Below are 16,093 nucleotides of genomic sequence, written 5' to 3' on the forward strand. Positions count from 1 at the left end.
TGAGACAATAACGTGGTTTCATTCTTTCTCCCTGTATATAATTAGAATTAGTTTTACACAAATATTATATAAAACTGCTTCTAAGGAAATCTGATAGTTACTGTAGATCTGAGAGTCACAGAAACAGCAGTGCTGCTCAGAGACAGGTGGCAATAGTAGCATCTTTCTGGTATAAGCACGCACAGGATGTAAATGTTTATTATTCTCATATTTGTGTTTTTTTTCACCCTGTATCTAAACCAGATGATACAAAGGTTTTGACAGTGCTGGCATTAAGTGAGAATATTTAAAGGTTATTGTGCGTTGATTCTAGTCTGGTTATGTTTTTTTAGTGTCTATTTGCAGTTTTGATTAGTTTCGATTTAAATAGTCTTTTTCTGAATATTTGTTTTGTATGTGTATATTTGGTCACTAAATTCACAACATATGTTGTGAGCTACAGAGTTCATTGTATTTGTTATTCTGGTAAATATAAAATCAAACACAAATATGGCAAAAATACATCCATATACACTGGACAGTGCTGAGTCCCTAAAAAGATCTACAGAGTTTGTCAAAGATAATGCAACAATACATTTTTTTTAAAAGAGTTAATAATTACGTGAAGCATCATCAGAGTTGCTGGATTTATATTTAATATAAATCCTGTGACTTTATGACATGAACCTCAGATTTTGTCGTCACGGTGTGACACATGCAGAGGTACATTAAAATGAATCCAAACCAGCATATGGGTTGTAAATATTGTCTTGCACAATCTAGAAAGAAAATAGTTTTTCCATGTAAAAATACAATGCTGCCCCCACTGACTGCAGGTAGCTATTTGTAACAGTTATATAGCCACGGATGGTGTTCAGTTTGTTTACTAATGGAAAATCTCTTTTAGTGTGCTCTGATTGCATTTAGGTGCAATGACCCAGAGGCAAAAGTACCATGATTATGGACATAATAGAAATTGTTTAGCTGCAGTGCATGGCACACAAACTGTATAAATAAAGAACCACAAAAGAACCATGAAAATAAAAACACTACTATAGTAATGGACTTATTTATTCCAGTGTACACTGTTTTTTCCCTTCTTTTTTTTTTTATAGAGTGAGCTTGTTAGTCATTGTGCTCTAAACTTGTCAGAGCTGATAATGACTAATATGGCTGGTCATCTGGCAGTGTGCAAACAGGTCTGCACCAGATCTGCAGTATAATCCATCCTTACCTAGCAACCACTGTTTGCTCTGACCACAGAGGCACACACTTGAAGAGCTGCAGGAATATGAGCAAGCTGGGCAGTTTATTTCAGGGGATTATGGTTTCATTACAGATCACTGAATCTTTGACTTGGTTGTCATCGATTCTCTGCATCCTCTGCCTTTATCTCTGGGATGTGTGTGTGTTTCAGTGAGTGGTGTGAGCTTACTCATCCTCCTTTCCTTATTCCGCTGAGCGGACACTCACACCAGTTTACCAAAAAGATATCCACAATGAGTTCATCAAAATGAGGTCAAAGGTCCCGCCAGCTAATTATTTTTCCAGCTCTACAGACAGGCAGTGACGGAAAGCAGGAGCTTTTAGCTGGAGGTTGATGCAGAGGTGGCTGTAGAGCCACCTCAACACACAAATGTTCAGCCCGAATCAATTAGGCGTGGCAAATAGATGTGACGACTTGAGCTGCACTTCCTGTCCCTCTCATGGTTCAGTGGCAGCTACAATATTCTAGGTTGTTTAGTCACACAGATCAAATTTCAAGCACATAAAAAAATGAACAATAATGAAATAGTTTAATGATGAATTATATTCATAGTGCATTCAGCTGAAGTCTGTTATGCAGCAAACACAAAGCAAATACTTGTGACATGAGGAGATGCCTTACAAGTTATACAAGTTAGTAACCAATGGAATCTGCAGCATGTGACACATGGTTGCCATGCCAACCCACATTACAAGCGTGTGACACATCTTCACCAACACGTCTCAATAAGTTGTCTAGAAGGACTACAGTTCATTTGAAATAAGTTCATAAGTGTCTCCTTTATTACATTGCATGTGTCACGTGTTGGTCAGATTATTGCTTAGCTGAAGTCATAGTGTGACATTTTTACACAGACATGCTGTGCAGACAAAAGCTAATAAGACCTGTAATGCTGCCCTGTAAATACTACTGAACATCCCAAAATGTAATGTAATCTGTAATGATGATTTTCAGATATAAAGCTCTTGGCCGAAACAAAAGTTTACCTATGTTAGTTTGGTTTCTAGGAGGTACTGCGGTGTTGTGATGCTATTAGGAGAAAACACTACAACTGCAATTTAACTAGTCATCACTGAGAAACGTCCCCAGCCGCTTTTTGCAATCCGAACCTTGCTTTGTACAGGCAATGTTGCACTATTTTGATGCAATGTTTGGCGTAATATTTTAGCTATTGTAAATGAATATAAGAAAACCTAAACTGTTAACCAAAGCAAAGGTTAAGATTTTGATAAAGTCATTCACGTCAAAGTTCAATCAACGCTGCACAAATGCCATGTGCTATCAGAGGATGCTGTGAAATTGTCTTTCTGGTGTCAGACAGATTAGCCTCACTTTGCAGGTGATAGAGTGAGGAAACAGTTGATTGATGTGGGGGTTTTGTCGAGTTTAAACGGTTATCGGGACGTGCAGGTGTCAAACGGACTTTGTCTCTAAAGGCCATCACAGTGTTGTTCGGACATGTTAGTCAGTCACGTCACTTCAGGGATGTCAACACTGAAAAACAGAGATGCGGGAAGCATAGATTTACAGGAAGCAGATAAAATGTGGAAAAGGCTTGGTGCTGACGGGTAGTAGATTAGACAGGAAGTGCAACTCAGTGGGGTGCAATCGTCTTTGTAGACTTCTTTGGTGTCTTATCTAGTGGTCTCTTTTAATTTACAGAAGAAGACGGTTTCTGTACATGTCAGTCAAATCCTCTTTTCTGATAGTTTCTCATTATTTAAAGCAAACAACTTCATAAACACAAAAGCAGTCCTGAAAAAAATTACCTTGAGCAGTGGTGTATCTGGAAATGGGTGGACAATGATCCATACATTTAAAACGAAATGTTTGGAATCGATGTGTCACAGACATGAACATATTAGGCATGGAGAACAATCTTGCATTAATCTGCAAAAAATTCAACATCTATGATGTCAGAAAATGTGTTATTAGGAGTCGCTGGAGAAAGCCAATAGATAAAAGAGACTACAGAATATCCAATTCAGGCTCATTTAATCTAATCTGCATGTCTGCTGCATACAAAATTTTGTTTATGCCAGTATGTATCTATGTATGTATTGTTGACAGTTTTAACGTTATCATTACTGCTTATTATGGAAAAACAACTCTAAAAGAAGGATATATATTTATATTATACATTAGAGAAGTGCATTCAACAGATCATCTTTAAACGGTCTTCATCTTGTGTGATACTTAATTTGCAGTGTGATCAGTAACCTTCTTAATGCTAGACCAACTTAGTGCTTAAAGGGTGGAAAAAAGCTGACATAGCTAAACCCTAGTGAGTTGGTGCTTGTGTAAACAAAATATTTTTCCATGCTGTCACGTCATTGAAGGAGCCCCATCACCTGATATTTACTGAACATGACTGAGTGTTGGTTTGCACATTTGCCCTACACGTGAAGCACCCCAGTTTGTGCCAAAAACTGTTGTAAATGGCTTATTGACCTATGAGCAGTCACACATATCATTTATGAATAATATCAAGTCATTTTGAGCCAGAAAGAATATTCACGTCATAAGTTAAAAGATGCAGCAGTTTCTTGCAACATGATTTTGTCCTTTATTTATACAGATAAGAAGTACCACTGACATTTATTTTTCAAGGTTTGGCCAACAGGGAAGCAGAAATTGCCAAAAATATATTATCACAGTTCTATAAAGATGTTTAATGGACAAAAAACACTGAATTTATTATAATGTAGATTTTAAAAAAGAGTCTTAAAGATACTTTCTACATCTCTTTATTTTATATATAATCCCTTCATAAAACACGATGACTACATGCTATCTAGAAGAAAATATGGAGGTTTTTTTTCTAAAGAGAACTTTTTGGCACAAAACCGTAAAAATCTCACGGGGGATCGCCTCGTGAAGGCCATGCGGTGTCTCCTGATTCAAATTCAAACGAGATTCTTTCAGAGCAATCAAAATAAGCTTTTGTTCTTTGTCCCCCTACTTCATACCACTGTTTTTCCCCTGAAAATGTTGTCTGTTAAATGTTTTATGTTCACTCGGCCAAAACCAAAACCTCTTGTCAAACATTCACATTATTCATTATACTGAAAGCGTTGCAGCGGTTTTCAAAATGTAAGAGCATTACTTATAATATGATTAAATGCAATTATAAGTAAATACATTTTAACACTGGACATTTTTCCTGTCACGTAGAAACTAGATAAGAATTGACAACCAATAACATCGCCATAGAAACGGCTAATTTCGTCACTGAACACTGTATTCAAACCTGCTGCTGCTGTTGCTTCGTGTTGACCCAGACTGTACTCGGTTTAGCCAGCAGAGGGCAGCATTGTGCCAAGAAAAACATCTTGCTGGGAAGGGAAAACATAACCAGGGGTGAGTCAACTCTTCCTGGAGCTGTGGGGCGTTTCCTCTCACACACCCAAACTGAAGCGAATGTGTTGGATACTTGTTTAAAATGCAAAATAATACATTTGTGAATGCCAACCGATCCCAGTTATTCCCGCTGAACACTGAGTCTTCCCATTCACGTGATCAAATTAGAGTTTTGTGTGTACTTGGGTAACTTTTGGCTTAGTTTCTGGACCAGTCTGCACTATAAATCCTAAAAAGCAGCAGACCAACGAGACCTTACATGCTTACGCGATTAAATAAACTCCACGTTGAGAAATCTTCTGCCAACTACTTCAATCATCAAGGACGAAAGCGCTTTCAGCGGGAGGGGCAGCCTAATTAAAACCAAAGGCTGCGTGTCAGTCTGTAGAGTTTGATTTCCCAAAGAGAACTGAGGGCACTAACGAAACCTTGGATAGAAGTTCATCCATTTCGATTTTTGAAGATGCCACATAAGAAGAGAAGCCATGGCCATCATAAAGCTACAAAGGAAGCAAAGGACGAGGTAGGGTTTTTCCGTTTTTAGAGACATGCGGAATTCAGTTAATGTGTTTAAAGATGTAAACATCTCCGATATATCAAAGCTGATTGTTCTTACACAAAGCTGCAGAAGTGTTGATACTGATTTAACCCGATAAACTGCATCCCATTGCCATATATGTGCTCAAGCGAGAAACTGTGTTCTGCACATGTTAGAGCGTGGCTGTGTCATCGTTTGCAGAGGAATTGCTCAGGGCTCATTGATTTATTTATAATGTCAGTAATTGGTTTTACTCGGCGTCACGAATGATTTGCCAGTGCCAAATGCCTATAAGGCTTTCATGTCGTCTTTTGTAACCACAGGCGCATCGTGCTATTGCGTAAAGCCCCCCCTGGTAGCGCGTACCACTGAGTCAGAAACAATCACAATAGAGATCTACGAAGTTCCTTCTTTGGAAATATAACCGTGTGTGTGTGGTGATGTGAGTCAGTGGGGTGGTTTAATGCCAGGCCTACAGGTTAATGCTGGATTGTTTTTGTTTATGCGCAAGAACCAGAAAATTTCACTGGAAACAAATTTAGAGAGTGAAATTCTTTTGTAATCTCTCTGAGTCAGAAATTGCACCCCGGACAGAAGTGTGTGGCGATAATTTGGTGTCTGCTGGGAGTGGCGCTCTTTTCGGCAAGGTATGAGAAAAGATATCTGTCAGTGAGGACAGGAGAGAGCCGCATTGTAGCAGAGTGGAAGTTTTATTTCGGACAGTTGTTTTCACCTCCTGCTCTCTCATGGCGTATGCGGCATACTGGAGCAGTATTGTGAGTACATCTCCCTCTTTTTCCCTCTTTACCTTCCTCTCCCTCTTTCTTTTATTTGAGCCTCTGGCATTAGCACTTTCAAAGTAAATCTTGGCACCCTTTTAGACGCCAGGTGTGCTTTTATTGCAGAAATCCCGAACAGCTAGTCTGAAAGTGTAGGAGCGGTTCTGGATGCTCTGTGGGCTGTACAAGATATTGTTAAAACCGAAATAAAGTGCTGAAAAGACTTCGCCCACTTTTTGTCAAACACTATTCATACATGAGGGCGTGTGGCTGTTTAAACGGCCTTCAGCCCTCACGTTTCACATTATCTCCAGTTATTGTGTCTCGGTACTGTTGCATATCAATAATAAACATTTAGCATGTTAACTAATGCAATTAATGAGCAGGTGTTATCTTGCTTACATACCTTAATGCTACAAACTATGAAAATCTATTTGAGCGGACCTTTTTCACAGTTAAGAGTATTACAAAAATGTTACAAAAAAAAAAAGAAAGAAAAAGAGGGAAAGCTAGAAAATAAGGCACCAACACAGTAACACAATAGACTGAAATCACTGCTTCCTGTCCAGAAGTTCTGTTTAATTTAATGCCAACAACTGACTGACCCTTCAAAGCCCTAACAAACTGTTGTGTGTGTGTGTGTGTTTGTAGCATGGAAAAGCAGATCCTTGCACAGCTGAAGTCAAAAAGAGTAGACAGACTTCAGCCTTCTATCCCATTGCAGGGTCCTACTATGGCAAGGTACTGACTTCATTTTCTCCTGAATGACACAATGCCTTCAGCAATGTTCTGCAGCTCAAGGTTAAAACAGGGCGGGGATGCAGTAAGCTACTTTGCTCCATGTAAACCTCACAGGATACATTAAAAGACAGAGGCTGCTGTGTGATTTTTGTCTCTCAACACTGCCCAGTAACTGAGAGTGGATACAAGTAGAAGTGTAGCTGTAAAAAAAGAATCACCGCTGAACCCATTGGCCTGCTAATGTAGATGCAAACAAGTAGGTGACAATATACAGTTTGAATTTTCAGCTGCGGTTGCTATCAGAGCCTCAAAATTAGACTGTAGCCTTTCCAGACATTTTGAATATTTCAGATCTATCTTATCTTTGTTTTTCTTTGTGGGTCAAGAGTTGGAGTTGCAGGACGGATGGGAACAAAACTCAACTCTTTGTGTTTGTCTCCCTCTGCTGATTGCAGTGCAGCTTTTGGCTGCAGATGTTTAAGGACTGCATGTCTTTTTTGTTACCCCAAAATCAGGAGACACAATGAGCCTGCACGCTTATTAAACCTGCTACTTAAATTTAAAAAAATGTACATGTTTGTGATTGTTAAGAGTAATTTACTGTGACTGACGACTTCAGGAATCACACGTGAAGCCATTTATCAATGATCACTTTTACCTGTAATAACTTTTAAGTATCTTTAGCTGCAGCACAATATAAATTCTGTTATTCTTGTTTTCTAAAAAAAAGAAAAGAAAAGAAAAACAAAACACAGGCTTCTGTCGACATCTGATCATGGTCCATACATTTGATGCAGCTAGACAGGAGGAGCTTATAGGTGACTGAAGTGCAGCGTGGATCTAAATATAAAGATGAATGCCACTTTGGTCACAGGGAGTCCAGTTACCCACTTTATGCTCTCTTACACCAGCACGTTGGTGACAACATCTGCTATTTTGTTTTCTGACACAGTTAAATATTTTGAGCATACTGCTATCTGCTGATTCTCTGATAACCTCAGTCTAGGTGAAAAAGTTTTTTTTTTTAAAAAAAGACTACCACATGCCACACAACCGCTGCAGGTTCACACCAGTTTTTGAGAGGTTATGGGAATGGATAGTTTGCTTCACATGGTTGATGAGCTAGTTTTACAGGGTTGATCAGTTGACACTTTGAAAGAGATATGTCAGTCTCAGAGGGAGTGTGTAATGAGTTATGAACAGCCTGTGTGTCTCTGTGCATGCACCACCATTGCACAATATGATCCTGGAGACACCTCATATCTCCCTGAGTACTTTCCCAATAATATATTAGGTACAATAATATAAATATTCACAGGTACAGATGGTCTCTAGCTCATAGTGTTTGTTGATTTAATCTGTTTTTAATAGTGTCAGATGGCATGCATTTACAAGGTTATGCCCTTTTTAAAAAACAAAGCCGGTGATGGGGTTTCTCAGGCGAGAGTGTTATCATCAGTACCGCGTTGCATTGTTGAAAAAATGCTTTGTGCATAAAGGGCCGATTCGCCACGTAGCTTTTTGCAGATCAAATAGGAGTGTCAGTTTCTGTCTGTTTGATTTAAAGTAATTAGTGGTAGGGTGCATGATTGTCATATTTTTCCAAGGTGTGCCGATAAAATGCTCAAAAAGTGAAAGGCTTGGCTGTCAGACTGATTCCATCACAGTGATTCACTCAGGGGCTGCACTGTTTGCACACCCCACCCAAGAACTACCCAGAGAGACAGATAAACTCACACTTTACAGGTGAGGTACAACCCCATAGGTATGGATGGGATTGCACTTTCATTGGTTTTCATCACCTTTGCAACTTAATTGCCTTCCGATGTTTATCAGTTTACTTTTCACGTTTTCCACAGTTCTTCTCAGATAATTCTTATTAATAAAGTTGAAAAAAGGGACCACACTGGTGAAGTTTCAGAAGCCCAACACCCGTGTTTTATGCTTCAGTCATGTGTTCACAGAGACACTCCCTACATTCCTCTTTAACACACTTTCTTTGTTGCTCAGGCCGTGGTGCAGAGAGACATGATGAAATCTCCTCTGTTGTCATTAGACAGGTTTTCTTTGGCTCTACTAGATGTTGAGATTAGCCTGCATCTAATCAGTATCTCTTCCTGCCATTATCCTTCGCAGATTTTATTACTGCAATACAGAAAAGAATTGAAGATTTCAGCTTCGGCCTCTTCTCTCATGGAAAATAGCTGACACAGGCAGAATATAAAAGTTGGCCTCTTGTTTTATATATGCAGTGTGGATAGACGTATGTGCCCATGTGTGCTCAAGGCTTGTGCACTATCATATATCTAGATGTGTTCTTGCTAATGTGTAACTTGAACATTGTCCCAAATAAAACCGGTTCTGTTTTAGGTATGCTGAGAAAATTCTTTAACACCACACACCTGCCTGTGCGTGCATATCTTCGTACATGTGTGCCCCCGTGTGCGTTAAAGCTGGATCTATTTCCCCAAGCAGAAGCTCACATGTTGCCCCCCCCCTTTAAGTGGGTGTCAGCCCATGGTCAGCTCACTTCCTAGTTTAGCTCGGAGAGTTACGCCCCTCCCGGTTGTGACTTCCACATCAGATCCTCTTCTCCCTGAGTACGCCCAGTTTAGTCCTTCTGCCCTCCCCTTTTCTCTGTCTGGGTCCATTCCCCGTTTGCTGCAGGGAAACATGCTGCAAGCCGACAGACAAGCCAGAGGCTGACACACGCGCGCACACACACACACACTCACACAAACGAACACTCGGAGACACGTTTAGCCAACATGGGTCAGATACTGAGCTGGATCCGAGGCCCACGGGACACCCCGGCTCTGCATGATGTGGCAGTGGAGGAGCAGGTGTGTAGTAAAAGTGTGTCTGTGTGCTTGTGTAATGGTTTGTGCTGAGTAACAAAAGTGTCCACGTGTGTTTTGTTTTGTTTGTGACCCCCCTCTATATAGATATAAAAGCATGTCTGCTGTTACTGTTTTGTTAGCTGTCCTAGTCTTTTGTGTACTGTATGTTTAACAAAGGACTTATAAGGGAAACTCACACAAGGAGGAAAACTGTCTTGGAGCCAGTCCAAATCCGTCCACACTCTCTCTCTGCTGGAATGTCTGAGGCTCCCGGTCAGCCTCTGTGAGTTCAGTGTTCTTACTGTAGTGGGATATTAAACCAAGGCTGCAGGAAGGCCTCCAGTATTTGCTATGAGGTGCTTAAACCATCAAAATACATGGGAAACTGATAGTGTTATGCAAGTGATAATGGTTGTTTTGAAGGATATCCCAGTTTTTTCTTTGTGAAGGCTCCCACCCCAAATAGCATTCTCCTGTGATAATCCAAAGCTGCAGATGGAGCTGTCTGAAAGGGTGTGTTTAGCTGGAATGAGCTTAAGTGCTCTGTTTTTTATTTGGACAAGTTAAAGTTGAATGCAATGTAGGTCATATGCTGCAGGCTTTTGTTAAATTTTCACTCGTCTGGCAGAGAATGTGATTGCGTGTTGATGTGTGACAGTTCAGCATTGGCTGTCTTCATGTCAGTGCTCTGTTATCGGGGCTGTGTTCGTTTGCTCTGAGTCATTTTATGTGTTAAAGGTCAAAGAATAAATGTGTCCCAGGAGGCCGACTGCACACAGATAGCCTTTGGACTTCTGGTCAGACCATTTTTGTTGTGTTGCATTTTCCCAGCTCTGGGCTGCAGAGATCACCCTCCCTTGGGGTCTGGCAGCATTATCATAAAACGTAACAGGAAATGGCCGCTGGAAAAATATATCTTGCCTGCACATGCATAACCATTACAACAAAGTCAAAGACAAAAAGGCATAAACAGGCAGGAGGGGATACTGTGCAAGTTAGTCATGGCATACCTGTTTTTATATGGTGTGGTACATTAGAGGGCTTTACAACTATAGCGTGAACTTATATCTTTAAATTGAACTAAACAGAAACTGATGGCTTCATAGATCTTAAAAGCCAGTTTCAGTCCATTGTTTAGTCACTCGGCTCACTGCTGTACTGTTCGGGTTCACGCTCACAGAGCTTTGTCTTGCTGTCCTTGGCTGCAACGTGTAGCCGAACATGCTATAAATACCTGCTTCATACCTGCTCTCAGTAGATGGACAAAGATAAAGAGACAATAGTGTTGGAAATGAAAAACAGAGCTAAAAAGAGATTTCTGGACTGGCATTTGTCAAGCTTGTATCTGCTTTGTCAAAGAAAAAGTTTGATCTGCAAACAACTGTTATCATACACATTCTTTATTTTTAAATAAGGAATGTCGATGATGAATTACCTATTTTAAAAAAAAGAACTGGGAACTCTTTTTCTGAGACATATTATCAGTTGGAAAATCTAACCCTGCTGGTAGGAACGCTGTGTAATGAATCATGCATGTGGCTACTAGTGCATGATAAACAAAACTAAGACTAACTAACCCAAGGAAAAGTGTCACTTCATAGAACCACCATAAGGCACCTTTAAATACAATATCATGCTGTTCCCTGTTGCCTGAAGTTACCTGTGTTACTGTTGTATTATTCATATTAGCTTGGCTTAAGAAGCATTTGTTATTCTAGGTTTTTGACTTTTATCCTGTTGAGACGTCTCAGCCTCCGTATGTATTTTTCATCTTTAAGTTCGATGTAGTCATGTGAAATGATCCCCTTGGTTTTACGGTTGGGCATTTGAACAGTGAGTTACACTGTACGGTTCAGTTATGAAGGACTATAGCAATGTGTGCAACCAGAATACAAAGTATTGAGCAATCACTGAGACAGTGAGACACAACTGACTCACTTGATTAAATCACAGTCTGATGTCAAGCATTCACCTATCTGCCCCACTGTTATAAAATGCTGACACTCAAATTTCCATCTTTCATGTTTTGATATTCAGCAAATCACAAACACTTCAACTAAGATGGTAACTAAGAGCCATGACATCATGACACACAGTGCCTGATTGCTTCTGTTCATACGTCATAACCACCTCTGACTGCCTACTGAAGCCACACCTCAAAAAGATCATTTTAAACGTGCTGAATGCAGGAGAGAATCAGACCACGGTACTAAAACCCAGTTTGCACTGGAGTGGAGGAACACACTGTGTATGTGACCATATATACACAGAAACTTTGTTGACACATATCCTGCTCAGCTAAATCAGCCTTCCATTTCCTGTTGAGTTTGTTGTTTATCCCGTTGGTAAGTACTGTGCTACTTTCCATCACTCCTCAAAGCTCGTGCCTTCAGATTTGACACTGTGCTCTCAGTTTGGCTTGACACCTCATCTAAATGTTACTCGCTGAATTTTGTTATGTCCGTATTGATACACCCGTCCTCCTGTCTGTTTACTGCAATGCTCGAGCAACAGCCTGTACTTGGAGCCAGATGACATTTGTCCGGATAAGTAATGTGAAGGCACCAGACTCACGATTGCTGGAAACTGTAATGTGATGCAGTGATTGAGATTCTCAGTATCACTCGTCATAAACACGCAGGAGAGGTAAAAATGTTAGCAGGCATGCTATGATTATTGGTAATTGCTGACAAGTCCCAACTAAATCGTGTTCTTGTAGTTCTTGTTCTTATTCTGTCATGTGGCTGACAGAGTCGAGCTGTTTCCTCTGGATAGGCTCTAGCTCTCCATGACCCTGAAGTGGATGGCTGGATAGATTGATGACATAATGTGGAAATGCAGCTAAGCAAGAGACATTTATAGCTTAGTAGTTTTTGTGGTGATGATATTTCTATTTGTATCTGGCTAATCTGTCTGAAAATCTAGTTATAGTATAGTATAGCATCATTGCATGGCTAACACACAAGTTTTAATTCATGGTAGAACCTAATAAGCTAATGCAGAGGTAATTTTAGCTGAAGCAAACAAACCCGTGCTGAAGATGATACAAGTCTGAAACTGAAGCTCAGCTCGCTAAAATAGCCTCAATCTGGACACTTGATTTAGCACACTTCCTGTACCTAATAATCTGTGGTTTGTTGGCAGTCACAACAAGCTGACATATTATTTTTAAAAAATATTATTATAAATATTTCTCTACTTTTCCTAGAAATAAAGCAACTTTGAGCAGATGTAATGTTTTCCCTGAAGCTTTTTTGCTTCACTTTTTTTAAACTGTCCCTATTGATGTCTCCGTGACTGAAATGTTTCACAGTAAGTGTGTCTCTCTTTACAACTGGAAGTTGCTGCTCTAGTCTGCATGTTGAAGTATCTTTGGACAAGACACTAAATCCCAAGTTATCCTCGAGTGTGTGTGTAAATGTTAGACAAGGTGCTGTGGTATGAAGCTTGTAGTAAAATGATTTGTGTGCTCCGAGTAGAAGTGTGCTATTTAAGCAGTAACCACTGGTTGCTAGCATTGACCACTTGTCATACTTCTGTCTGGGAGCAAAGTGTGTTTCTCAGATTTACCTCGGTCAAACTTGCAGGCTGTAGCTCCTGAAAACACTGCTGCCAAAACAATGAGCTAAAAGGGGAGGCAAAACTGTTGTGTTTGGCTAGGTTAATCTCAACAAAAGCAAAGGCATCCTTTTGATTTGACTTCACTGTGTTTATTTAAAAAATATACGATTAGGATTTGTCAAGTTCCTCAGGCCACTCCTCTGCATTTTTTTTCTGGCTGTTTGTGCGCAGTCAGCACAACACTCACTGTTTTCCATTCCATTCCTTGTATCTGGTTCAAACTGAGCGCACAGATTGTGTATGGCTGCTCCTGCTCCTAATCAGACCTGATTCACGCGCTCTTTCATAACAGCTAGAACTTTCTGGCAAAACACGTTTCTACTAGTCTAATCTCTCTGCAGAGTTCCAACTCATTTGACTGCAAACTTTTGCCAATGCAAATATCCCACATTAGTCTTTGCTTACAGTCTTTGTTTAAGACATGTGATACCATGCAGCCTCCCACCAAGTTTGCCTGTAAACTTCTATAAACAGAGCCCACCTTTTATACTAGAAACCTCCAGCTTCTAGGTTTACCATTTCTATTGGTTGATCTCCATGAAAGGGTGGGTCTAATGTTGCCAATAAAGATAGCTGTTACCAGGGGTTACAAACTAAGGCATTTGGATTCAACATGAGCATGTTATCTTTCAGAAAAGGGGGCAGGCTCTGGTGTGTTTTTGGAGTCAGTCAGGCGAAAGCTGTTAGAGATTTATTTTGAAGGGTCCCAGGACAGACACAAGAATTTTTTCCAGGGAGATGCCAGGGCAGGAGATGTGCAATACTTTAAGAACATCAGGAGTCTGTCTGCTTGTTCTTATAAAGACATTTTAAAAGAAACATGGTTGAAGCCAATCCGATAAAAGCCAGACTATAGCCCTCGAAGAATACAGCGATATGTCGTAATCATGCTTGCGCTCTGCTGTTTATCTTCATTCGAGCTGATTATCCTGGTGCTTGATTGTCAGCTGGCTTTGGCTGATATTTAACCAAGTCTGTTCATGCTTGTGTCAAAGCAGCTTCCACATAGAATATTTCCTATAATTCTTTTCTAGCACCTCTATAATAACATTAAATTTGAAGCTAAGTCTAAATGCAAAGTATTTAGAGTTGTTTGATCTCCCATTTTAACCGCAGCATTAAAGTACTGGGACTGAACAAACACGACACGCATACAGGCCGACATTGTGTCCAAACAACAGTCTGCAAGTTAACAGGCATGCACAACGGTTTCAGATGACACACATGGACACAATGCTCCTTTTTAAGTTTCATCTATGTGCTGTTGGTGTTTTGTGACACCAGGGGGCGCTGCTCTCCAAAGCACTCGCCTCTTGACGCGTTTGACATGTTTTTCGGTGCGGAGTGCTTGAAGAAGTTAACATAATAAGGATAAAGTTTAGAAGTTATTGACCTTTCAGCCAATCAACGCTGCCACTGCTGAAAGGTCCTGTTTAAAGAAAGGGGAAGGGTTAAACTGCCCCTCTCTCTTGTTTCCCCCCAAATTCCTGTGTAACCTCTGGCTGGTATTTCCTGTCTGTTCCGTTGTTCAGGGCCTTTTTGAGACGATCTGTGATGGAAACAAACATGTCTGAACATTACTGCCTTTGCCCTTTAACCTTTGTCGTTTCCCCCCATTTTAATGTTCTTCTCTTTCTGCCTTAGGGTGTGGTTTGAGCTGCATGTGATGGATCCTCCTCCCTCCCTCTCCTCCTTTCTGCCTTTGTTGTAGCTTTGCATTCTAGATTCCAAAGTTGTGAGTCTACCCGACACACCCAGACTGCTGCCAAACAGCACTGCTGCAGAAAATCTACTTTCCTTCGTCACCCCTCAACTCCTTTTCTCTTCTTCACCTCTTCCGGCTTGATGCAGGCTATCATGTGCTGAGCTGCATCATGCGTCTTCACCTAACCCCGCCCGACCCAAAGCTTGTTCAGTTTTCCTGGCGCGTATCGAGCAGTGGGTGGGACTTCATGTGTTCAACTGCCCAATCCGACCGAGCCTGCTCTGCCATGTTGGATGAAGGGGTGGAGCCTGATGCAGCAGGGTCTTGTTGTGCTGATTCAAAGAGGGCGGAGTAGCAAGTTTTTCACTGCTGGGTGTGTGTATGTGTTTACATGTGTGCGTGTGCATGACATAAAGTTCGAACTAAAGTGTTCCTAAAGCAGGGGTCTTAGGTTAAGCAGCCTGAAGAGAGCCTCTTGGTAGTATTCACAGCAACATTTAAAGAGGATAGACACTCACAGTCTGACCTATGGTATGTATCTGGATGATATTTCCCTTTATGCTTGCTCTTTTGTAAATGCTTGCGTGGAGAAACTTCCTGTTTGATACCTGTCACATCACTTTGGTGGCTGGTGTGTAGCAGAACGTTTGTTCAGATCAGTTTATCGCTCATGTGATCCTTCATGTTGCGGTAAGATCAGCGTGCTTCCCTTTAAGCCTCAAATTATGGAAAGTTGGCAAAGGACTAAAGATTTTTGTGTTAGTCTCTCTCAAATGGACATTGAGAGCAGTTGTTGCTAGTGTAACAAAAACTTTGTTCCAAGTAAACGTGAAGATCAGCAATCAAATGTTTCATTACTGTCTATGTATGTGGCATTCGAGGTTGACACCTGGCTCTTTATGGCTTTATATCATCTTTTTGTGCTCTCCATACTGGTTTTTCTCACTGTAAACGTGTGATAAAATAATCCTGATGGGAAAATGCAGTACAAACACCGTGAAGCACAGGGGTTGGTTTGTTTGTCTTGTATGATTAGGAATTTGTTTGGCTGCAGTTGTAATTTTGCCATAGTTGTCCTGTTTCTTGTCCTCGCCTGATGTGATAGTTAAATGCGTCACCACCGCATCAGAACAGGTTGCCTTTTAAAGTACGTTTAGTCAACGCCATTACTCCTGATTTCACCTAGCCCTCTTGAAATCTGCCCTCCAGCAATAATGCTCCTCCTGCTGCAGCTCTGTGCTAAAGCTGAAACGCTTAACTTTC

At 40.6% G+C, this 16,093-nt stretch overlaps 1 protein-coding gene across 22 annotated transcripts in view; it reads left to right on the top strand.

Annotated features, from left to right (window-relative positions):
* The first annotated feature begins 4,681 nt into the window (after positions 1 to 4,681).
* Positions 4,682 to 16,093, top strand: part of cast (calpastatin) — a 32,258-nt gene continuing 20,846 nt past the window's right edge. For 3 of the 22 annotated variants that reach the window (XM_085160562.1, XM_085160566.1, XM_085160572.1), the window contains exons 1-2: positions 4,687 to 5,129; positions 6,575 to 6,664. In XM_085160562.1, coding sequence (XP_085016688.1) covers positions 5,070 to 5,129; positions 6,575 to 6,664 — 150 coding nt within the window. In that variant the 5' untranslated portion in view covers positions 4,687 to 5,069. The other 19 variants (XM_085160573.1, XM_085160577.1, XM_085160574.1 and 16 more) reach the window with 16 other exon arrangements.

Source organism: Neolamprologus multifasciatus, chromosome 5 (genome assembly GCF_963576455.1).
Source record: "Neolamprologus multifasciatus chromosome 5, fNeoMul1.2, whole genome shotgun sequence".
Classification (NCBI taxonomy): domain Eukaryota; kingdom Metazoa; phylum Chordata; class Actinopteri; order Cichliformes; family Cichlidae; genus Neolamprologus; species Neolamprologus multifasciatus.